At 39.4% G+C, this 25,059-nt stretch overlaps 1 protein-coding gene across 47 annotated transcripts in view; it reads left to right on the top strand.

Annotated features, from left to right (window-relative positions):
• Positions 1–25,059, top strand: part of rims2a (regulating synaptic membrane exocytosis 2a) — a 92,632-nt gene that overhangs the window by 9,296 nt on the left and 58,277 nt on the right. For 21 of the 47 annotated variants that reach the window (XM_068651979.1, XM_068651976.1, XM_068651981.1 and 18 more), the window contains exons 3-7: positions 4,581–4,613; positions 5,323–5,415; positions 8,556–8,766; positions 9,537–9,548; positions 18,657–18,946. In XM_068651979.1, coding sequence (XP_068508080.1) covers positions 4,581–4,613; positions 5,323–5,415; positions 8,556–8,766; positions 9,537–9,548; positions 18,657–18,946 — 639 coding nt within the window. The other 26 variants (XM_049730742.2, XM_049730739.2, XM_068651986.1 and 23 more) reach the window with 10 other exon arrangements.

Below are 25,059 nucleotides of genomic sequence, written 5' to 3'. Positions count from 1 at the left end.
GATATAATCTATGAAGTCTTTGCTGGCATGCTGAACATTGTTAAAGAATTTACCAAGCAGGTAAACTGCTGTTAATTGTTGTTGTGTCATCTGGTTTGTTGGTATGGCGTTCCATGTGCAGTCTGACAGCTAATGCAAGAGAATCCTTTGATTAGGAACTTTGCTCCATACTTTAGACAGATGTTCAAAGCTATCAAGTTCAACTTATTTTCACTTGAGCAATACTTTTGGGGTGTCCCTAACTCATATACTATTGCCGATGATCAATATGATGATGAACTTAGCAGGATAATTAAATGTGTTACGCCATATGACCTCTGTCAGTATTTTTAGGTGAGGAGACATCATATTGCCATCCTGAAATTGAACAAACAAACAAACAAATTGAAATGTCGCTGAAATTTTGATGAGATGCTGAGCATGTTCATATCTTAAATTCACTCCTGATGGGCAATAATAATCAATTGGCACTGGAAGGAGTAAAGAGGACTGGGATAACAATAGGGCAGGGTATCTATTACAATTCTATTGTTAGCCATGACTGTGCTGTTATTATAACCCCACGTGAGGACAGTAGAGTCCACCTGGTGCACCCAGCTTCATGGAGAAATTTATGGGTGTGTTTTTGTTTGAATATGGGTTACATGTGCTGCACTAAAAAAAATATCTTCTTTGCTTTGTTTGTGTTAGAGGGGATTTAAATCCAAGTTGCTTCAGTTCTAAGATTGTCTCATGGGGCAAAACCCGCAAGCAAACACTTTTGCTGGCTATGAGACCGGAAATAATTGGGTGATCGCAAGACTGGACAGAACTGGTGCTTGTGAAGTCATTTGATGCTGGAATCGTAGAGAGTTACTTGAGTCAGTTGTCTCAGTTTGAATATTGCAGTTTTATATCTGGCTAATGTAAAAGGTTATGACCCTAGTGATGGTGCAGGGGGTTAGGTTTAAGGCTGGCATCCAGAGGTATTATTCAGTCATGAGTGAGCAGAGGTGGGACGTTAGTGTGTGACATTGTCATTTTGGCATTTTACCAAAAAAGGTGCTGATCCGTCAGGATGAAAAATAAAGACAGACGATTCACATATAAGTCCATACAACCGTCATCAAAACATAATCATGCTTATACACATTATGGCTCAAATACGGGTCTACAGGCAATGAAAAATAGAAGGAAATGTTCAATTATTTGCCATTTATGACTAGAGTGATCTCCCCTTTCTCTGAGAAGTGTTGCACAATCTTGGCATGTGTTTCTTCATATTTTTGTCCATTCGTCCAGAACAGTATTGGTGAGGTTAGAGGTCACTGATGTTGGACGAGACAACCTGACTTGTAATTTCCCTTCTTGCTCATAGCAAATGTATTTAACGGGGTTAAGGTCAAGCCAATTAAGTTTTTTTTCAAATCAAACTCCTTCACCCATGCATACTATAGAGATTGATGTGTGCACAGGGGCAGTCAGGCTGGAGAACAAAAGTTTCCTTTAAAAGTGGAAAGCACAAAATTGTCCAAAATGGTTAGATGAAGAAATATATTTTTTTTAGTAATTAATTAATTGATTAAGATGTGTGATTTGCTTTATCTCATATATAATTGTATCTGGCCAAATGTTATTAATGTGTTTCTATTGTTTTGCCCACTTTAAAATGCAATAGGAGATGGACAAATTACTAACGACACAGATGAATTTAGGAATCTAAGGGAAGACATGAAGGAGCTTTTTTTTTTTAATCCTGGCAAGTAATCTGAGGAAACAGATGGATTTTAGTTATATATGGCAACAGATTAACCACTTCCCTGTTGTGCAAAAAACCTGCAGTCGCCAGCTTCTGTTCAGCATTCTGAATCCCAGTCCTTGCTCAGGAGGTTTGACTCGTGCACTGTTAAATTACCTGTTTGGATGAGTGTGCCCTATGAAGGCAAATCAGCATTTTTTTTTTTAAAGCCAACGTCCACCCCAAGAAGCCTCTTGCCACCCCACTTAAGAACCTATCATTTTTACAGTTCCCTTTGCCAAAGAAATCAACAGCATGACCTATATGAAGACGAAAAGTAGTACTTTTGCCTACTATCTGAACATACATTAGAATTTGCCATCTTGGTTTTTGTGGAAGTCTTTGTGCCTGGCGCATTTAATTAACTCTCGGTGCAGGTAGTGTTACGCAATTTTGGTGATGCAATGGGGGTTGGGTCATGCACAGACATGAATGATCGGGATGGAAGGCAGTCTACAAGTGCTTTTTTGTGAGCTTTTTATTTTTGACTTTATTTTCATAACATCTTGTGTATAAAGGGTGTAAAGTTAAGTTGCCGCTGCATCATGCTCAGGTTTTTTTTTTTGCACAAAGACAAGTCAACCTCATCGTAAAACAATGGAGCAATCTACGTTTTATAACAAGTGAAGACACTCGAGAAACTAACCAATTTGCTGCTCATGGCTAATCCTTCTTCAACTTTCCTTCTGCTCACTCATCTCTGAGGCTCCTGGCAATTAACTCTTGACTGAAAGTCACAAGAACTCTGGCAAGGATGAAAACGCCTGATGTGTCATTGTGCACGTGTTAGGTTTAAGTGTAATTCTTCTTCAGTGTTGCAATTAGAAAGGAGAAATTAAAAGAATAAATGTGCAACTGTAGGACTAAATGAGGTATAAGAAAGTACGCTGAGGTCTCCTCAGATTTGCTGAGGCATTTGCCACATACTGACATTACAATTTTGTCTGGGTTTTATAAATTGAGGTTGTACTGTATTTACTTTTGAGTTCAAATATTTCAACAGACTTCATTGAGACTTTTCCCTGTTGGTCATTTGCCTCGGAATGATTTTGGATTGTTATTAACTTCATCTCCTGCCAGAACTGACTGGCTGGGTCTATGTTAATGACGTACTGTACTGTATGTAGTTGGTATTTATCCACTGAGCCAAATGACTCCCTTATGATCCAATTATCACTCAATTTGTGGTGGACGTAGAGGGCCCTCAGGGTTCACTGCGTTAGGCATGAGATCTTTTATCACAGACTGTGTTTGCTGTAGATGCCAAGATGAAGTCGGAATTTGGTTAAAATATTAAAAGAGGCTTTTGCACTAGTTGCAGCTGCTGATGAGCAGCTTTGTCCACAAGTGTTGTGAACAGCAATGTGTCAAAATTATTCTTTGGCTGTGTGCAGTATGATACCTTTACACTCACAGCTTTAGGTGCGCATGCCATGCCTATTTGTAAAATCCAGATGTGTAGTAATGCACTGTTTAAGTGTTTTTAAAATTTTGGTTAGCTATCAAGTCAGGCTATGGTGTCTAACACGATCATATATACTTAATATAAGTCTATATATATATATTGCTTACGGATGGTTATAGGTGCTTTTCTATTGCTATATTGGTGCTGACTCATGATTACAGGATGGGTTCTTGTGTATATATTTAAACCATATGATATGATGGATGGATTGTGCAAATGTACCTCACTTTGTGGACACACAAACACATATTTTGTTCAATTTTGTTCATATTTGCTGTGGAATTGTTAGTTTTGCAGGCCATGTGTCCACTAGAGAGCAGTGTAGCATCAGATACAGTCAGAACTGGTTCAAACCAAATAGAAAAATAATACTGTTTTTTGACTGCCCTCCTCAGCAGTCAGGACACCAACTACGTCACTTGTGAAATTTTACACTCAGTCATGTCACTGCCGCATGGCAAATAATACACTGCTCCCACACTAGCCTGTACATCCATTCAGTAAATTACAGGACACACGTGGGACCTGGGTACACAGAGGATCGTGCTTAGAAGAGTCCTCACACTTGGTTTCCAGTCGACATGCTGGCAGCAAGGCGGCTCAATCAGTTAAATATGAGGCTTGTAATGCAACCACAGAGACAAGACTGATGGGATCAATAAAGAACAACGTTGTACGTCACTGGGAGAACACAGTGAGAGGATAAATATGGACTGGCTCACCTGGAAACACAGCAGCAAGACTGATGGGTAAACAGGACTGACTATATTTGCTCTTGTGTGTTCTCCTCACTCTCATCATTGTAAAACAATTAAATGCTGTGTGCTGATTTGCGGCTCATTTGTTAAAATGATAAGAAAATTCAGAGCATTCTGAAAATGCTTTTAAGGCTCACAGAATAGGTTTTATGGATAAGTGGTTCAGCAGTGGAATGAATGAATGAATGGCCATGTGAACTCAAAAACTACCAAATGAAAGATTGGACTCTTCTTTCATTCCAAAAAAGTATTTTTGTTGTATTTTGCAGTGCTCTGGTATCACACAAGTTTTCTTCTTGCTAGATACTTTGGCTTGTTCTTCCCAAATATTTGATCCGCCAATATTTGTTCACCCCCCCCCCCCCCCCCCCCAAAAGCTCATGATTGTATTGCCATGATCATCATCATGTTGTCTTTTCCGCATTGCTATCATCTATATTATTTATGGATCATCATTAATGTCACATGTTTCATTTCTATACCAGTTTTATATTTTTATATTTTTGTTGCTTGTGTTTTCCTCATCCATTTGTGCATTTTATGCACTGAGTTGTGCACCTTTTTTTCATTTATGTTTTAGGATCAAAGAAGAACCAAAGCCTCAGTCAGCACAGTAAGTAAACTACATTACCCAGAGTGCTTTAGTCTTTGACGCTTGTCATTCGGTGTTATGTGCTTCACGTGGCTCTGTCCCCTGTGTCTCAGAGGAGGAGGAAGAAATAAATGTCGCTAAATTCATGGAATGCAACTGCTGTAGTGAGGGAACAGATGACTTCCATGACATTACTGACAATGCCATTTCCTTGCCAGCATTCTTGTTAAAAATCCGAGCCATACAACCTTCTCCCCGTATCTGTCTGTTTTTCTCACCTTGTGTGTTGTCTGCAACTTTCTTGTGTAGCCTTGGACCACAATCTCTGGTTCCTCCCAGGTGCTACTTTTCTATACTGTGGGTGCACGAATCTACTGTATTTTTTCGACAATCTTGACCCCTATAGTGTCTTCTTTCCTCAGCTGAGCATTTGAGCCTGCTCTCATTTCCACTGGCTGTAGCGTTTTCTTGTTTCAGCTTTTCCTCATTTTCTGGATTTCTATTCAACTATTGCTGGTTTTAGGACCCTAGTTGTTTCTCCGCTGTGTCTTGGCCTCCTCTCTCTCTCTCTCTCTCTCTCTCTACTCTGGTTGTAGTGAATGTTCCCAAGAATTGTTCACTTCCTGGAAATCACACCCCTGCTTCTTAATGTACCTCGCAGGCTAGATTGTTTTCTCAAGTGATGACTAGCTGCGTTCTATCTGTCATGCTTATTTGCTTATTTGAACAGGTGGTTTCCCTTTAGTGGGATCACTGAGCTGGTAAATAATGTTCTTCAGCCACAGCAAAAGCCCCAAAATGACAAGGAGCCCGAGCCAGACGCGTAAGTAATAGATCATACACAATTTGAACTCACAGACATAACCATACAACTCCACACAGTGCAACACAGTTCTAGTCTTTTAACAAAATGGATTTATTTTTTATAAATACATACATCTGTCATTATGTGCCTTAAACATGTTGGGTTTATTAGTTGTATTAGTTAACTCCAGGGATGGCGCGAGGGTTTTTCTCTCCTTGGTCGAAGTGGGAGCTTGACCAAGACATAGGGATCTGGTCAAATAATTTATCAATATATTTTAGACTATCAATTTGGGTCCTAGACAGATTTCCGGTTGCTTCCCAATTGGCAATTTACCCTTACACGTCCATTCCACCCGGCAGAACTCCATGTTGACCACATACATAAAGACTTGCGATTGTAAATATTAAGCAGGTTCAAAGTTTGAGATTGATAAGGGCAGTTATAGTCCTCTGAAGACACACTATACCACAGTGAAAGAATATTTTGATAATTGTGCCTTTTCTAAATGGAGAAATGCGTACATTTGTCCACTTGGTATGTGTGTAGCGTGCTTTACACAAAATAAATTTTAAATCTGTAATTATTAAGTAAGCTTTATTGTTAATGACACGTAAAAGAAATAAAATGTCCTCTACCACATTCAGCATTCAATTAATCGAAACTTCTTAATCATGTCCTAATCATGATAATAATTAATGTGGTTTGTTTAGTTCACCAATATATTTAAATTTTTATAATTAAAATAATACTATTAAAACACTACTTGTTTTTTAACCTTATCTAATTATGTCACATAGCATTATTAATTAGACAGAGTACCGCAACGCAGCAGCATAAACATCAGTTTTATAGCAGTTGCCATACAGTATGTACTACAAACAAGAGACTCATGTTACTGCCAGCGCGTCCCTGCTGGGGCGCAGCCCAGAGGTAAGAGAGCTCAGATGATGCTACAATTGGTTGCTACAATGAGCAGCATACAGTCTGATCACTGATAGATGAGCAGTCTCACCTACATATAACCATGCTTGACTGAATAAGTAAAGCCTCATCATAGTGGACCAACAACTTCTCCTCTTTTCTTCTGGCGTTTTCTAGGAAATGTACTCATTAGACAAACCTGTACAATCTAATGAGATCAAAAAGACAGTCTTTACAAAGAGAATGGTACGCTACGTGAGGTTTTCGTTTACCAATGTTTATTTATTGTATGCTGTGTAGTGATGTGGAACAGCGGTGCATTATAATGAGAAATTATAATAAAAGTAGAAACATAGCTAGTCATCCATTTTCTATACCACTTGTTCTATTCAGGGGTTTATGGAGCCCATCCCAACTGACCTCAAGTGAAAGGCGTTTTAATAGTAATAATATATACTTTAGACTGCATGCCAGTCAACACATGTAGGGTTGCAAAAGCGTGAAACATTTCTGGCAGGTTTCAGGTAAATTTACCTTAGTGTGACAATTTGTGTTTGGGAAATACTCCAAATTACAGTTATTAAAACTAATGGGAATTGATGGTAATTTAATCGATCACTATAATATCCTCCAAAGTCCCAGCCTATTTGTTTGTGTCCGCTAAAATGGACATTTGATTTTGGTGCACTGCATATTTGTTGACTTATTTGAGCTATCCTACTAAGTCCTGGTGTGCTCAGTGGAAGACGTCCAGGCCTTTCCGTGTGTTTGATATGTGGGATCCAAGGAACTTTACTTTCTTACAGAGACGAAATGAAGACTGCAGCAAAACGCAAATGTCAAGAAAAGAGACAAATAGTAATGTAATCTAATGTCAAAAATTCTCAGACAACTGAGTGGGAACTACGACCATCTTCCTCTGGCATGTAAACGGCCGCTCTATCCATAACAATATTGAAACCTCTCTGTTTGATGAATTGAAGCTCTGCATAATATTACACAATAATACATATATAATACACAACAATACATACATAATATACAATCATATAAAAGTATACCACTCTGAAAATTAATATCGCCAGCACAGATGATATCAGATGATATTCCAATTGTAATGTGTGATTGTTCAGTATTAAAATTCGGTGGTGAAGTGCCAGGAGTGGGCATCGGATGTTTGAATGAAATAGCAGATGGAGTAAAAACAAGGTTGTCGGTAGTCTCTGATCCTCTTGGACAGTGGCCATTTAACTTGCAGAACAGTTATCGTCACCCTGTTATCAGACCTTCTGTCATCAAATGAGATTTAGTGAGCTCTGTTGAACAAGGCGGCGCACTAATCTCGTCTTGTTTATCACACAAAGGCTGCGACACTTCTAATCCTGCAGTGCAACGAGGGGCATGCTGCTGGCACACCATCATGTTTTGATGCCACATGCACACAAACAAAAGCGTGCATGCACATGCGCACACAAGTTACTCGTCAGGTAGTGTAGATGGTTGCTATACTTAGACTCCAAAGCACTGGCTGAGGGTAAAGGAAGCACGTTTCACTCAAACACAAACCTGTATGTGGTAAAAGGATAGCGCTACTCAATAATTCACGAGCTCTAATGAATGTTGCAGGGGATATGTGGGGTGAAACCAATTCTAATCGCCATATTATGAAGTCAGCCCAGTGTTTAGTTTCTAAGGAGACGCTCAATTGACATGTGTCATACAAAATGCATGTGAAGAGCCCATGTGTTTTCAGTAGCCTCTGAGGACGTGTCAAGAGTTCAGCATCTTCTGCAAAAGATCACGTGTTGTGTATCAGTAGGAGGCCATCTAAAGGACAGAGGTGGTAACACAATTAGGCAGATGTGAGAAATATACATTACCACCAGTGTGTGTCTGTTCGCGGACAATCTGTAGAATATGTGAATGTTTTTTTTTTTTTTTTTTTTGCCACCGTATTACAGTGCATTATGTCTCCATAAAATCTCATCATCACCAGTACAAGGTTATATCAATTTATACTATTAGTTTATTATTTATTTGATTATTTATATATGATATATATTATTTATATCAATTTGATAGTTGAATGTAGGACTCAATACAGTATATTACAAGCACTTTTCTAAATGCAATACTACTTCAGTGTTGGCGATGCACAGGCAAACAAGACTCCAATTCAATTGAACTTTGTGTGTTATTAGACCTGTTTAACATGTCCTCCTATCTACCCACAGGAAATTGCACCAGCAGTTTGAGTCATACAAGGACCAGGTCAAGAAGATGGGTGATGAGACAAAGCAGGCTCAGGAACAGAAGAGCGAAGCCCCAACTTGCGGGATATGCCACAAAACCAAGTTTGCTGATGGCTGTGGCCACCTCTGTTCATATTGCCAAACAAAATTCTGTGCTCGGTGCGGAGGACGAGTGTCTCTGCGGTCAAATAAGGTAACGCTGGTTTGCATGCTTGGAACTATCTATTTATAAGGACACACATACAGATGTCCTGCCCTCAGGAAAATTTCTCTCCGCTCTACTCAGTGAAATCATAATCTGGGAATTGAGCCAGTGGTGTCTCTCACAGTGATGAATCTTTTTCAGTATTTTGCCCTCTACAAGAGACTGTCTGCAACATTTCTGTTGTGATTATGCTCACTCTTAACACAATGGGCTCATATTATTGTGCCAAGTGAAAGTCTGGCGCAAGTTGCAGTGTGAATCTGTGCAGGGGCGGGTTAGACTAAGATTTAGTATTTTCGCAGACCCGCGTAGCAAGGCTATTCTCCGTCATTGTCTGCGTAATCACAGCCAATTTATTTTGCCGCCAAATGAAGATCTTCACATTTTATTAAATTATACTCGCAAAGCGTGTTGACATAGCAGAAGACACTGATTCATGCCGAGTGTAACTTAAACTGTATTTCACCACTGAAAGGAACTACTACTCATTTTTTTCCCCCCTACCAGCGAATTAAATGTACCCAAACACCCCCAAACAGACTGAAGGCAAAGATTGCATTATTTGATGGGTTTAAATTTTTATCATGGCCTTAAATGTTTCTATCCCAACCGGTACGATCGAATTGCTGTTAGAGTATGTGGCTGTGCTGCCAGGACAATCTTTCTTACTGCCCACTTATTCCCTCTTTCTTCCTCCCCTTTTATTTTCCTCTTTTCTATCTATCTGCTGCATTCCTGCTTTCATGGCATTGCAACAGGAGGACAAAGTGGTTAGCGACATCCTTTATTTCATTTGCTGGGAGTGTGTCTGAAACGTTGTTGTTGTTCCTGTGACGTACTCATGCACATACAGCAGCCAAAAACAATTAAAACCAAAAAAAAAAAAAAAACATAATCTGAATACGACAGTCTGTGTGAGCGTATCACCCAATGCCCGATCAGAACTATCACTGGTGTTTAATCTCAACAAAGCAAATGTAAAAAGTTTTATAATGGAGAGTGTGAATAGTGTTGAAAATACTGGCGATTAGATAAAAAATATATGTGTGATCATTTTAGTAGTGTATAGATAAACAGACGTTGCAGCAAAGTGTGGAATGATCTGAGAAACTTTATTATGGTGATAGTTCTAACCAGAATTTTGTTGTATTTGCCTTGAGCCTGTGAAGACTAGTTAAATCGTCTACTGAAAAATAACAAAAATATCTGCAGCAACAAGCAGCAAGTAAAACCCTCAAAGATGTTTTGTTTTCTGTTTAGAGGGTAGTAGGGAGATCCGCCGGCTGGCCGTGGCTAATTGGAGGGTAGGCACATGGTCCTCGGGAAGTGCCACTTAGTGAATAGAGGCAATGACACCTCTCGCTAAGTAGTGTTATGGCCTTTTTACCCTCAAGGTCAACCATCAATACACACTGTGGATGCTGGTGTTAAATATTAATGTGATGTTGTACAAAATAGAATCTCATGAATGAGTTGATGTGTACCGAGACAAGGAGCTACAACTCCTGGGAAATGCGTAAACAGAACAAGACTTGACATTTTGCCATCATTCAAACTCATTTGTCTGGTGCAATCACATGCCTGTAAATGCACACACACACACACACACACACACACGCGCACACGCACACACGCACACACACACGCACGCACACACACACACACACACACACACAGACACACACACACGCACACACGGGATAGTTCGTTATTGTTGCTTCTTTATATAATTGCTTCATGATCATAGTATCATGTATATTATCAAGTGAAAATATACGGTAAAGATAGCGAATCCAAACTGCTGATGGAAATTAGCACCGCTATTGTGGTCATTTTTAACCATCAAATAGCTTATTTTAGCATAAACATTGAAGTATATTAACGAGATGTAAATGTACTGAAATATAAAATGGCTTAATCAAATAATGGCAGAAAATGCCACTTATAAATACATATGTATCTTTCTGATTTGTATTTATCAAGTATAGTAAGGGAACACACTGTTTTTGTATAATGATATGCAAATGAGCTATCAAACAGTGCTACTCTACTCTTTTGCTGATGTGACGACTGCAGTGAGTGAGATCTCATTCTTTGAACCAGCATTGAATATTTACTAGTCTGAGTCTATGTCTGGAGTCAGCAGCAAGCAGCGCAATTGCGCTCTGGAATTTGATATAGTAGATTTAGAATTGGAAGGCTCTTTGAGTCTACACTCACCATTCTTACTTGACTTACAATATTTTATCAAACTAAAACAGAAAAATTCTGCTTAAAAAAAATTTAAGGAAGCAGTGACATTTGGATTCTTATAACCTTTGCTATAGTGTGACTGTTTCAATGTTTTGAAGACCTCAGAATGCCTGCATGTCCTGGTGGATGGAGTTCACCACCAGTTCTCTCATGCTTCCTCTAATGTGGCTTCAAAAGAGCCTGAGGAACCGACAGTCTCCAGGGTGGAAGTCATTTGTGATTAAAGCAACGCTTGAAATCACTATTTCCAAGCCCTCTTTTTTTTCTTCATCCCATTGTTAGATTATTTCTGAAAGAACATTTAGTGAACTTTGAGTGGAATTTTAGTTACTTGACCCATTTGAACATACAGTAGGAACACGTTGAAATTTTGAAATATGACATATTTTTTTAATCAAAATGTTTGTAGTGAGGAAAGGCAGTTCAGAAAATGGAATGATGGATTGACGTAGTTTTAAAGGCATACAGTACTTTATGCAGTAATCAACAATATAACAATTAGTGGGACTCTGTCATGGTAACCAAATTGTCTAGTATACAGGAATGTTCTCTAAGTCATATGTGATCCAAGACTATGCTGGTTTCAAAACAAGATGTTCAATGTATATTTTCATTGGCGTCTTTAAATTCTGCCTCATGAACTTTCATTTCCACTTGATATTTATTATTATTCTTCATGGGTAAAGATGAATACATATCAAAAATATGACCAGGAAAGTGTTGTGCTTTCAGTAAGAAGTAAAAACAAGGTACATTCATGTATCATGTCTTACTAGAATTAGGATTTTTACTGTGAGAGAAATGTTGAACTGTGGAAAAATTGTAAATTTTTGAAATTAGAAAAGAAAAGCTTGCAAGGTGTGAATATTTAGAATATGTAGGAATCGTTTCAATCGGTCAAGAATTGTAGAAGGACTTAATGGATGAAGAATTGCGGCGCCGGGAGGGAAATAATAATAATAATAATTAATAATGGGTAGAATACCAAACGCTTTCACCATTCATACAGCTATTTTCACTTTGGTCCGCCTAACACAACAACTTGTATTCATGACAGTTACTTACGTATCTTCATAGAGAGTCTAGGAGCAAATTATTTGTTGTAAAATGCATAGAAATATATGGGGGAGTGCCCTGGCATTACTGCTGTCCGTATATAGTTGGATTGTGGGAGTGAAATGGAATTGAAAATAATGATTCTTACTGTATGTGAACGCTGCATCATTCCTGCAACTTCACATCATATTTTTGTCCCTGTGACTTCATCCTCTTGCAGTTATTTGAGGACAAAATGCACTCTGATTGCATTGCCAACAAGAGTGGTCACAGCACACAGCAAATGACAAAGTGCGCCTAACGGGAGCAGAAACATTTTCAGTCAGCATTCGGCGCTCCCATGTTGCTCTGTCTTATTGCTGGATCGAGGGGGTTGCCGCATATAAATGGAGCTCAGTATGGAGTTAACGGCAGGCTGACCGAGTCATGGATGAATTAATGCACTGGTGATGGGATGCACAACCTCATTTGGCAGGTTCTTGCTTGATTCACATGCTTTCTCTCCCAGAGTAGTCCCGACAGCTATTTTGGATCGGCTGCAGCTGGGAATATTTTATTTTCAGTCAAGCAGCTTCAATATTTGGACTGTGATAGAAACTAGGGCAGAGACTGCGGTGTTGTCGGTCTGATCGGAGCGGATGTGGCCGGTCGAGTGTCCGGTGTAACCTTCACTGCTCCCGGCAGCTGGCGTCTGGATTTGGAGCTGTCCGCGGTCCTGAAGGTCGGAGTAGCTGGTTTGTTTGTTACGAGAGCTGCAGACAGCCCAGCCAGCCTTATGGAGTGATTGAATTAAACACTCCGTGTTTCTCTCAGCAGCACAATGGGTAAGCTAGCGAGTGTGACCATTTTAATATTTTATGCTACGCATGCATGCATAGTTGCTTTCGGTCATTGAGAGCAGCTTGTTCATGTGTTAATGTCTTATTTGAAGCTTTGAAACTTGTAAACCTGTGCATGAAAAAAGCGGACACTGTGTGAGTAAAGCACATATTCACATGTACAATGATGTAAATCCACCTCATTCCCGTGTCTCTGGCTTCAAACAGAGCACATCAATATTCATGAAGTCTATTATTATTGCTGGCGCGCACACTAAAATTAGAAGCTCATTAAAATGTAATTCACCACGTGCAGCCACCGTTGGAGCATGTGGATGTTGCAGCCTGCCTTATTTTCATCTTCTGCACATGCAGTGCCTCTAAAAGTGTCATGGAGACTTTTTGCTCTTGAAAATGCCACAAAAGCCTAATTTCACTGACAGAAAAACACAAACAATAACAAATTGTAGTATTAATATTTGGACAGGTATGTCCTGTAACAAAAATGCCTGGGCAGTCTGTATACAATGTTAGTCCTTTAAATTCATTATTCATTGGCTGAACCAGCACCATAAAGTGACTGCAGTTCCCCCAGCTGTGGCAATAATTTTCTCTGGAGTGTATTAGCTCCTATCCTTATTGATGATTGCAGCTCAATCTGGGCGCGGTCCAGCCTCGGATGGTCTGAGATGGGCTCCACTCCCTGAACAATGAGTCTTTTAATGAGTCGTTCAGCTCCCCTCGGTGCAGGTAAAGGAGAGATACGGCAAGGCAATATGATACCTATGACAGCTCATTTAATGCCCCATCAATATTGCAGCATTGGCCATCTCCACTTTGAACCTCACTTCTTTGTTCTTATCTTCTTTGTTATTATTTTTGGGACTTTTACAAAGATCTCCCTCATTAAATTTGTCTGTCGCTATAGTGTGTGATACTTGCTCTTCCTGACTTTTTAATTAGATTAATATGGCAGTAATGATGACTACAATTTTTTTAGCAATGTGTTGCATGATAGTTATCATAGCAATATAGTAATAGTAATATAGGTATAGTAGTAATAACAATTACTATAGTATCAATAGTCATTTTAATGTAATTAAAATACAGTAATATAGTAATATAGGTATAGTAATAGCAACTACTATAGTATTAATAGTCATTTTAATAGTAATTAAAATATAGTAGTATAGTAATAGTAATTTAGGTATAGCTGTAGCAATTACTATAGTATTAATAGTCATTTTAATAGTAATTAAAATACAGTAGTATAGTAATAGTAATATAATAACAAATGTCTTGATAGATCGTTCGCTGTTGGGACATTTCTTGATTACAGTATACACAAGTCACTGACAGGTATAAGAATCAATCATTAACACGAGAACTGAGAGTTATTGAACAATGTAAAGTGGTCATGAGTGTGCGATTACCGAACAATTACAGTTATATAAATGTTTCAGAGACATCAAGGAATATGTCATTATGTAAGCCAGAAAGTCTGTCTGAAATTAATTCTTTTATAAAGTCATGTTTCCCACATCATGTTTCAGCAGGAAAACATTTGGCATTTATAAAGTCTAGCCAAGAGAAAAGAAATGAAAAAGGCAATGAATACCTAACCTCCCTTATAGAAATAAATGAATGCTATTGATTTGATTTGACATGGAAAGTGGCTGTCAACGTGAGCACACAGTGAATACCTGCAGCAATTCTGCTGATTCACTCTCATGTGAAGTAATGTTGTAGTGCAGTTTATTGGCCGCAAGGAGCTGCTCACTGCTCTTCACTGCTTCTCACGCTGAAATGTTAAACCTTCAGAAATATAAATATGAAAGACGGCATAAGAAGAAGCTTTACTCTAGGTTGTAAATTATCTTTTATTTTATGTGGCTCATACCAGTTTGAAACATTATTTATAAAAAGAATGACATTCAGAACTATAGATTCTACATTCAAAATTAGGTGTTTGTGCAGGCGTTACTGTACAAGCTTCACAATAATATAACTCATTTGTAGGGTATACACTACAGCCCATGATGCCGTGGTTGTTATATGTGGCAGTGCTTGGGTTTTTAGCTTTCTATTTTTAGCTACAGGTTCAATGACTATGAAATGTGCAAACACAAGGAGAAATGGCTCTGCCTGAGGGCTGCAGCCCCCAACCCCCTTCCTGCACTCATCCATGAAGAGTTAATATGAAGGGGAGTGTGTGTGCGCGTGCGCGTGTGTGTGTGTGTGTGTGTGTGTGTGTGTGCGTGCGTGCGTGCGTGCGTGCGTGCGTGCGTGCGTGTGTGTGTGTGTGTGTGTGTGTGTGTGTGTGTGTGTGTGTGTGTGTGTGTGTGTGTGTGTGTGTGTGTGTGTGTGTGTGTGTGTGTGTGTGTGTGTGTGTGTGTGAGAGAGCGTGCGCGTGTGTGTACGCGCTCGTCATATGTGTCTATATACAGTCAGGTCCCTTAGTGTCGGCGCAGTGATTCCATTACCATATGTTCGCTTCTGTCTACCAACCCAATAGATATGAACAAAAAAAAATGTAACAGTATAGTATTTCTTCTTTAATTCAATGCGTTTGAAAATAGATAAACAATCTAGGAAATAAATAGCAATTTACATATAGATGGACAAAATTGTTGGTCTCTGTTAATGAAAGAATGCACAATGTCAAGTCAAGTTTATTTGCAAAGCCCTTAATCACAGAAAAGTCTCCAAGGTCTTCACAAACCCACAGTTGACAGATATTACCAACATCTTCTGCTGTGGTATACAGAAATAACTTGAATCTGAAGAAAGTCAAAATAAAAACTAACCAATGAAATTCCCATGCTGCTTTTCATTGTGATTCTACAGAGCCACAGAAGTGACATGGGGGGAGGGCTGAGTTAATTTTGTCACTCATAGTTTTCAGTTTTCACATGCTTTGCAAAACGTTTAATGTGGTTCAGCAATGAAGAAAACTAGCCCTGGTGGCGAGTGGGTGTTACCTCGTCCGATGGCTAACGTTTGACTGAAGAGCTCTGACCATGACCTCGGTTAAAGGCAGTCATGGCCTCACCGACTACACTCCACTGGGACGCATAAAGCACAATTTGTAGCCTCACAGCTTCCATTGTGTGTCACTACTGTTATAGCCTATCTGTAACTTTGATAGCTGTTCATAAATGCCTCGTGTCAATATCACATAGGCTGGTGGTACATGATGTCTGTAAGAGTCTGAATTGAAAATATGACTGTTATCACTTGTCATTGTTGATTGCTGCATTAAGTAAGTAATAACTTTGTTTCAGCTAGGGGTCAGCCCGCAGTATGATTCCTTTATCTGCACATTATTGTTAATATTCCCATAACTTAAGTGTTTAATAAGCTTAACTGGTAGATGATTTACCCCAAAGTCCAAAATATATAAAATAAACATGCACAAGTATGAAGCTGTTGATTCCATAGTCTATTACTGTAAATTAGATGATGGCACAAGCACAGTCAAACTCAAAACACAAATAGGGACATCACTCATTCTACATCTTGTCAACTAGTCAGAAATCAAAGCTTGTTAATAAAACAACAACTGTACTGTATTGATGATATACCAGCACCCAGGATTTGGACATTACAGGAAATCATTTGGCAAGACCACTGCACTTTACATACAGATGCTATCTGTATCGCTGATGCCAATTCAGCTTTGCAGCTCTGATAGCCAGAGAGGCAGCATTCAAGTCCTGCTTGCGCTAATAACAGTAATGCACTGACTCAGCACTGAGACTTTTAAGACGGGCGGTTTTGGTTCTGTGTGTGTGTGTTTTGTGTGGGTGACGGGTGGAGCGAAAGCTGTTTTCCACTTAGTCTACCGGCCGCATGGCCTGTCAATCATTTGCCTTTCTCCTGTCTTTACAGACACACTTCAAAATAAGTTGGTGTGGTATAGATATGGTCACTTGTACCAGACTGTTCACACCAGAAGGTACTGGGACCTGGTGTGTGTGTTTGATTTGCGAGGCTAATGTGGTTAGCTGGACGTTGTAGCTGCAAAGTAGAGCAGATAAAGGCACAGCATCAGAGCAGTAAAAACCTTCTCTAGTCTTTAGAGCACTTAACAAAAGAAACATCACCCATACATCCATTGTCTGAACCGCTTATCCACCCGAGGGCCGCGGGCATGCTGGAGAACATGCAAATTTCACACAGGAAGGCCAGAACTCAGGATCAACCAAAACTTTCCATTTAAGAAAGATCAAGTAAGAGCTCTGCTCTGAGATGTACAGAAGACTCACAGACGCAAAATTTCATAAACACGAATAAAATAAAAACTTTTTTTAATTTTGTGAAAGGCTGCTGTATGTGTGAAATAAATCATCTTTCCCATAATCAACGGCCAATTCTTGAATTTTGTTTTAGTGGGGTGAAAACCTCATGTTTTGATTTACAAAGTAAAAAGTAGTCACATCTTGTGACTCAGTCGATTTTTTTTGGATTTGAAAAGCTTTTTACCAATCAACGGTGGTGTATGCCTTTGTTTTGTAAACAATTTATTAGCATACGTTCACAGATTATTCCATTACAGCTCATCATAAACAATGTCCCATATGGGATACAAATTCTACATACCCTTGCTCAAATGCCATGATTTTGGGATAGAAACAAAAATTGACCAACCTAAACCCTTAATGTACTGTATAACCAACCTCTCAAGCTCAACTGAAAAGTGTTTTTATAAGACACAAGTAGAAATAAATAACTGAGATAATGTGGTTAACCAATAACATTCAATCCCGTGTTAAATGGGAGTCAACAAACTGCTGTTACCATTTTAAAGAGCCCCTGATTAACCCCAAATCAACTTTAGCTGTTCAAGTAGTGTTTTTATTCATTGTTCAAAGGTATCAGTCAGGAAGGGTACTCAAGAATGTCCAAAGCATTAGTCATACCTTTGAAATACAATGATGTCATCAAGTTGAGAAAATATAGTACAACAGTGACATTTCCAAGAACTGGATGTTCCCTCATAAGTCATTAAAAGATGAGAATAAAACTGGTCTGCCAAGAATCTGACAGCAACAGTGAAGGAGTTGCAGGAATTTCTGGCAAGTAGTGGCTCTTTAGTATATGTAGCAATCCCCCTTCTTTTTATAGTTGGGCTATGGGGAAGCGAGGCGAAACAGAAGCCTTAGACTTACAAAGAAAAATAGCCAAGCTCTGCTGCATTTCGTAAAAAATACACACTAAAATCTCCCAAATGCATGCAGGGAAATGTGGTACCTTTTGGGCATAATTACATAGTAATTACATATTTTTAATTCCACTGAATAACATATATGGTATAAACTTAACACGGGTCATCACCAAGAGAACACCATACATACAGTGAAGGATTTTGGAAGCAGAATCATCATCTTGTAATCCGAATAAATGTGTCCATTTAAACGTAGCCCGTGTTAGCACACGTTTCTGCTAGAAAGAAATATCAAGAAAAGCCTATTAGAACATCTGAACTTTATTTGGGGTTAATCAGAGGCTCTTGAAAGGGTAGGAGGTGTGTGCTGACTCCCATTTAATTAACAAAAATTTGAATATTACCTCGGTTGTTTATTTTTCTCAATTAAGTTGCACAAGTAAAAGTTTTTAAATTGATTACAATTGATTGTCATTATTTTAACATGGCTAAAACCTGGCATTTGGACTTGAATGTGTAGAGTTTTTATTGCTGCTGTGCACCTCCTCCCACACTGCTAATATTTCTCCTCTTCCTTCCTGTAGGTGATGTGGGTATGCAATTTGTGCCGAAAACAACAAGAAATCCTCACCAAATCGGGGGCGTGGTTTTACGGCTCGACGCCTGGTCAGGTGCGGGGTGTGTTTGAAGGCGGGCCGCAGGGGAAGAAGGCCAAACTGCAGGACCCGTCACTATACCCTTACCAGGGTGCCTCAGGGGACTTGACACCAACGTCAGACAGAAGCAGACGTCACGGCGGGCTCCTGCCCAGACAGGTGTCCCTTGACAACGGCTCACTGAGGTACTCTGGACATGGCGATGCACCTATAGACAGGTTAGTTTCAGATTTACGTGTAAATGCAATATGCATGTGGGATTGATCATATATTCTTTAGTTGTTTTTATTAGATGCGTTCAAAATGATTATATGCTTCGTGGAGTTGTCTGGCGTAAAGAACAGAAGACTTTTAATGCTAGCGCTAATGTGTGTGAGGTTGGCGCAGAGCAGTGACTCAAGCTGTGTCTCCTTGCAAGCCAGTCAAGATGCCACATATAAAACAGCTTGTACATGGAGCCCATGAGACCTGTAAAGGAGACATAGACAGATACAGTTGCTCTCAGCAATTCTTCAACAGCCATTCGCCCAACCCACTCGCACGTATCAGAAAAACATATGTAGGATGTACTGTTGGCAGATAGAGGGTGAATGTTCTCTCTTTTTTTGTTTTGTTTTTTCTTCAAGATCTCACATTTACCCGTTTTTCTGTTTTAATTTTCTGGCTAGTTCATAATGCTTTATGAATTAAACTTAGTTATGTACGTATGTTTTTTTGAGATTGAAAGTGAGAATGGGTACAATTTTTAGAGGAACACTGACACTTGCATGGTGGGCTCTCAGCTATTGATTTTGGTACCATGTAAGGCAGCACATGTCCACATGGTGGCTCCTTCTTCTTTCTTCTGCCAAAGTTCTCATTCCAGTAGACATTCTTCACAAAGTGTTTTCTCCTTGTTTGCTCATCATACATGTTTGTAGTCTGGGATCAGTTAGTACGAATCACCCAGAATCCTTTTTTATGTATAATCTCACTGCTTCTGCTTCAATAATGGGATGATGCTTCTGTACAAATGGACAGTACAATGCAACTTTATTTACTATATAGTGCATTTCACAACAGTCTTTATGAAGAAAATTTGGTGCGTTGGAGTAGAACACAATTCATATTTGCATACAATGGATGTCTGATTTCAGGTAGATGTCAACATCAGTCACTTTCTGTTCGCATTGCAGTGCAAGAAATTTGTCAGTTACAGGAATTTTTGAAAATTAGGGAATCTTGAGATAGTGTTCATTCTGGATGTTAAAGAATAGTTAAACAGAACATTTAAGTTCTGCTGCGGCCCAAATGTACAAATACCAACTAAATTTGGGTGAAATGAGGCGAGGCTTTTCTTTTTATTCATTTTATGGGCATAATTAAAACAGATGTCCACTACACATATAATAATAATAATAATAATAATATAGAAGATGGATGGATAATAATAATAATAATAATAATAATAATAATAATAATAATAATAATAATAATAATAATAATAATAATAATATAGAAGATGGATGGATAATAATAATAATAATAATAATAATAATAATAATAATAATAATAATAATAATAATAATAATAATAATAATAATAATAATAATAGAAAATCTGGCCAAGAGGCTCAAAGACAATATTGATAGTCATTATTTTATAATCACAATGTTTCATAGAAGTTTGTTTTTGCAAATAATATCCTCAGTAAATTATTACTTCATTAGTACATTAATTTTCCTTCAGTCAATTTTTTATTGCCCGTGGCGAATCAGCTTTCAAGCTGCATAATCAAGAATTACTCTCCATAGAATCAAGATAATCAGGACTGTTCTTCTTGGAATCAACACTCCAGATTCCTGGAGGGACTACACAATAATACCAAATTCAGACTTGCCCATTTCTACTCACCTTTACATTTTAAAGGCATGCAACGACAAACACGTTATAGCTGTCCAAATATTGTTTTTTTTTTTGATAGCATGGTGCCTTCAAATTATACAACCTCCACTCTCTTTTGTAAAAACAATACTGCTTTATTTGGGACATGATCTGTACTATTTGGAATTTGACGATAGTGTATCTGCAAATTCCAAACATTTTGACTTCAGTAAGTGTGATCCAGTTGGCTGGTTTTGTGGAGGACACTTATTGCCCTTTTGTTGTAAAGTTGTTAAGGAACTGATTAAACTAATGTGAGAGTCTATCAGGGGTAGATGAGTAGCTAATGCCTGGGAGACTTACTGTGATAGTAGTTCAATTAATGTCTCTAACATTATGGAATGAAATAACATGGTATTGTTTGATCTTGAATACTGTGTTAAGATTGAAGTGAAATATGTTTTATTACTGCGGTAAGGCTTCTGTGTAGGGGAACACAATTCACTAGCAGAAAGAAGAGAGACGATATTTTGTCTCACAGGGGCCACAACGTATGATTGACATGAGCCAAGATTTTGGTTATACAAGCAAACTACTAATATGCAGCTACTCCAGTGACGTGAGAAAAAAAAAGAGTGAGTCACAGTCAGCAATGCACGCTCAGCCATTTATTGAACAGTGTACAGTCAAGCACACAAATGCAAAATGAGAACACTCACAAGCAGCAGCTGAGACACATGTCAAGACACTCAGACTGGTCTAACCAAGTCTCCTAAAGGTACACAGCTCAGAAACACAGTTGCTGAGACTTCCAACTCAACTCAACTTTATTTATAGAGAATTTTACAAACAACCACTGTTGTTACAAAGTGCTGTATAAGATGGAACATAAAACATATTTATTTATTTATTTATTTATTTATTTATTTATTTATTTATTTATTTATTTATTTATTTTTAAAGAGTGTATTTCTTACAATGCAGTGCTTTTTTTCTTTATTACAAACACGTAAAATATTGGGGGGGGGGGGGGCTATAACAGATTAATGGCTTTTCAATTCATTCCATAAGGGGATACAGATTTGATTGTCATAGCCTGAAAGGTGCATGAGATGATGGGACGGTTGGTTATTGATTAATAAAGCTTTAAACTCGATGGGACGGAATTGCTCTCGTTCAGCCTCCACCCATCGCCTATATATCCGCTCGTGTCGTGAACACACAAATCTCACTTGAGAGCTGGATTTGCTGTCGGACGCCACTGCATTGAAATGATGAGCTGATGGTGTGACCCCAGACGCGGAAAACCCCCGACAACAGCCTGGAACGCCTCTGGGGTGTTCTGCGATGTATCTGCCGCTGTGCGCCTTTGCCAGAGCGCGCAGGAGAAGAGATATGACAAAGAGTGGGTTGCATCCCAGTGCAGCAGCGCGCGTGTGCGTATGTGCTAGCGAGACGGCGTTCCTCGACAAAAATATGACTTGGATGTGAGGTAGCTCCGGGGAGGAGATGCAGCTCCCGATCGCTGTGTAGGATGGGGATGTTTCCCCACCTCAACCTTCCTGCGGGCGGCCACTCGCCGATCGCAGCCCCGCGTGAGGACGTTCGTGTCACGACTAGGAGAATAAACGACGCCGTTTGGGTACCTGCAACGCGTTCTTACTGCAAGTCCGAAGAATTATGACCAAAGGATCCCACCCGGAATGCGTCTCACCTAAGGATACGCTTGTCGAGGCGCTATTGGTGAAATATGGAACTTGATCGGCGTCGTCGCGTTTAATGCGCCCCGTGAGATACTAATCAACACAAACCGGGGAGAATGTGTTGAAGGGGGAGACGGAGGCTTTGGGATGTGTTGTGGGTGAAAGGAAAAAAAACTGCAAAGAGGAGAGGTGCTGTCGAACACATAAGAAAGAAAGAAAGCAAGCAGGAGGGCGAAAATGCAGTTTGAGACATTGCGTCAGTTTTGTAGCTCGGTTCTATCCCATTTCAATGGGGCTTTTTCGGCGCCTCAGAATATCTTGCAGACTGAACTGCTGGAGCAGGCGCTGAGCAACATAGGGTGAGTGCTTCCTTAGCGAAGACTAATTTATGAGGAAGGGATTCCCCGTTACCGTGTCAAGCCAGCATTCGTGGTGGGAGGATTGTTGCGTTTATTGATTAGCAACCATGCCCGCGTAGTAGCAGCAGCCACCGGCAGAGAAGTGAGCTTGCTGCTGCTGCTGCTGCTGCTGCTCCTGCTGCTGCAGAGCTTTCTGCCTGCTAATATCAACCATGCTCCTCTGGTGCGCTATACTTGTGCGCGTGCGTGGGTTTATTTAAATGTGCGTGTGTGTTTGTATCACACGCGCCGGGTACAAATAATAATCAGTTTGTGGATTGCTAGTTGCGACGTATTGCGCCTGAGCTTGCGTGTGCGTGCATGCTCCAGCGCACCACTGCTGCAGCGTGTGCGCGCTTCTCAGAGGCTGTGCTGTGCGACCCAAGAGAGAAGAACATGAGGGGGTTGAAGACGGTCATCTTAGACCGGGAGTTTAACTTCAGCCCAGGAAATAAGTACCGTAGACACTCCAGAGCCGCAGGGTCTCATCCAACTCAAATGCATGACATTGTGTTCATCTCGTTCCAGTATGTAAAAAAACACACACACACAAAAAATCACTATTAGATATTAGATTCCTTTACCTGTAATCACGTGAATGTAGCTATGGGAAATTATAAACAGACTACTATTTGTACCTGGGAAATGCACCTGAATTGTCTAAATTTTATTTCCTTGGTGTTATTTTTGGGGGATCTGGATTCAATTTAAGCTTTTGATCAAAGTGCAACCTGCTCTGGTGGATTTTGACATGTAAGTAACATAATAGCTATAGCTTGAAGACTGCTTGTGTGATGTGTCAAGAAAGTTGGCTCTGGCTTTGATGCACTGGAGCATGTTATGATTAGTCTGCTAAATGCTTGTTTCACTCGATTGCAGAGAGTCCTCTGGTCATCTGGCTTGACTGCCATGGCAGACACATTATGCTGATGGTGGAAGAAGCTGGGGGTTGCAAGATGACAGTTTTTCTATAGTTACTCGTTATCACCTTAGTATGATCTTGCTCCCCACCCTAAAATAAGTTAAAACGTACAGCATACCTAACGCCACTCAACAACCGCAAGAGCTAAATATGGAGCAGAGATCCACAATATTCAGATAGATTTGAGGCTTGCTTGCCGGAAAAAAAAAAGAAAAGAACCCAATTGCACTGAACAGTCATTATTACCAGCATTTATACAAAATGTGTCCATTCCATGTAATCAATCACACAAAACAACACTCGGCAGGTGATCTAGCTTAGTTCATGGCCACCACAGTTGGAGTACTGCTTTGAATAGCAACCGCAGAAAATGTTGACCCAATGAAATTGAGGCTGACAAATTGTGACTGTATATCTGATCATTTCTTTTGACTGTGACAACAACATAACCCGATGCTGAATAGTAGTAGTAGAGTGCTCTTATCAGACTAAACAAGTTTCTGCCAGTTCCAGCTTTGAGGTTTGTGTCCAAGGTCTCTCTTTTCATTCTCTTTTTGTCCATTCCATGCCTGCTAATGGGCTGCATGCTTTTAGATTCTGCTTCCATGTATTATGCATGTGCGTGTCAGCCGAGGTCCTAATGGGAAGTGGGGATCTGTTCTTAGAAGGCCTCAATGGTTGAGTGCTCCTTACACTTAACACACACGGATATGCACGCGCACACACAGTTACACACACCACAATTTAAACTTTTTTTTCATCTCCAGTGACAACTATTGTAAAACATATGAAATTAATCTTTTCATAGGTGCTTTTAAATTTTAATTAGTGATTGGTTTAAAATAATGGCATTAAGGTGCAACAGAATGAATGCAGCACAGGATTAACTCCCAACTTATTTCGCTGTTCTTGGGTGTGCTTTTATAAGTTATCCTCCAACTCTTAGCTGTTAACTTTAGTTCCCAGTATAACATTGCATTCCACAGTGAAAGCATATTTGCAACTTGCTCTGCAGTCTGAGCTTTTAAGAGCACTACATACAGCATGTTATAGTTAAGAACATGAGAAAAGACAACCTGTCAAATCTTCCCAACAACAATAATGTTGCAGTCATGTTGAGCTACTTTAACTGCTGATTTATTCATTCTGTTTTTTCTTGGTGTTTGGGGACATATGCTTTGTTTGAAACAGACTTGGCAATTTAGCAAGATGTGTTTTAAGAACAATTCAGATTAAGTAGTCTTTCTGAGTTGGCTTCAGTTCTGTACAACTTCACTAGGCGTTCCTTTAAAAATAAACAGAAAGAGAACTCACTTATTTTGGGTGTTGAGTGAAAAGATTAGAAGCCAAATAGAGCAAGGCAAAAAGTACCAACGTGGAAGGAGTATAACCCCATCTGTCAGCATAGTGACAAAGTTATAGAAGAGTCAGATGAAATAAGCGAG

This window comes from Syngnathus scovelli, chromosome 9 (assembly GCF_024217435.2).
Source record: "Syngnathus scovelli strain Florida chromosome 9, RoL_Ssco_1.2, whole genome shotgun sequence".
Classification (NCBI taxonomy): Eukaryota; Metazoa; Chordata; class Actinopteri; order Syngnathiformes; family Syngnathidae; genus Syngnathus; species Syngnathus scovelli.
Note: the sequence above shows the minus strand (reverse complement) of the source record. Positions and strands in the feature narration are given on the sequence as shown.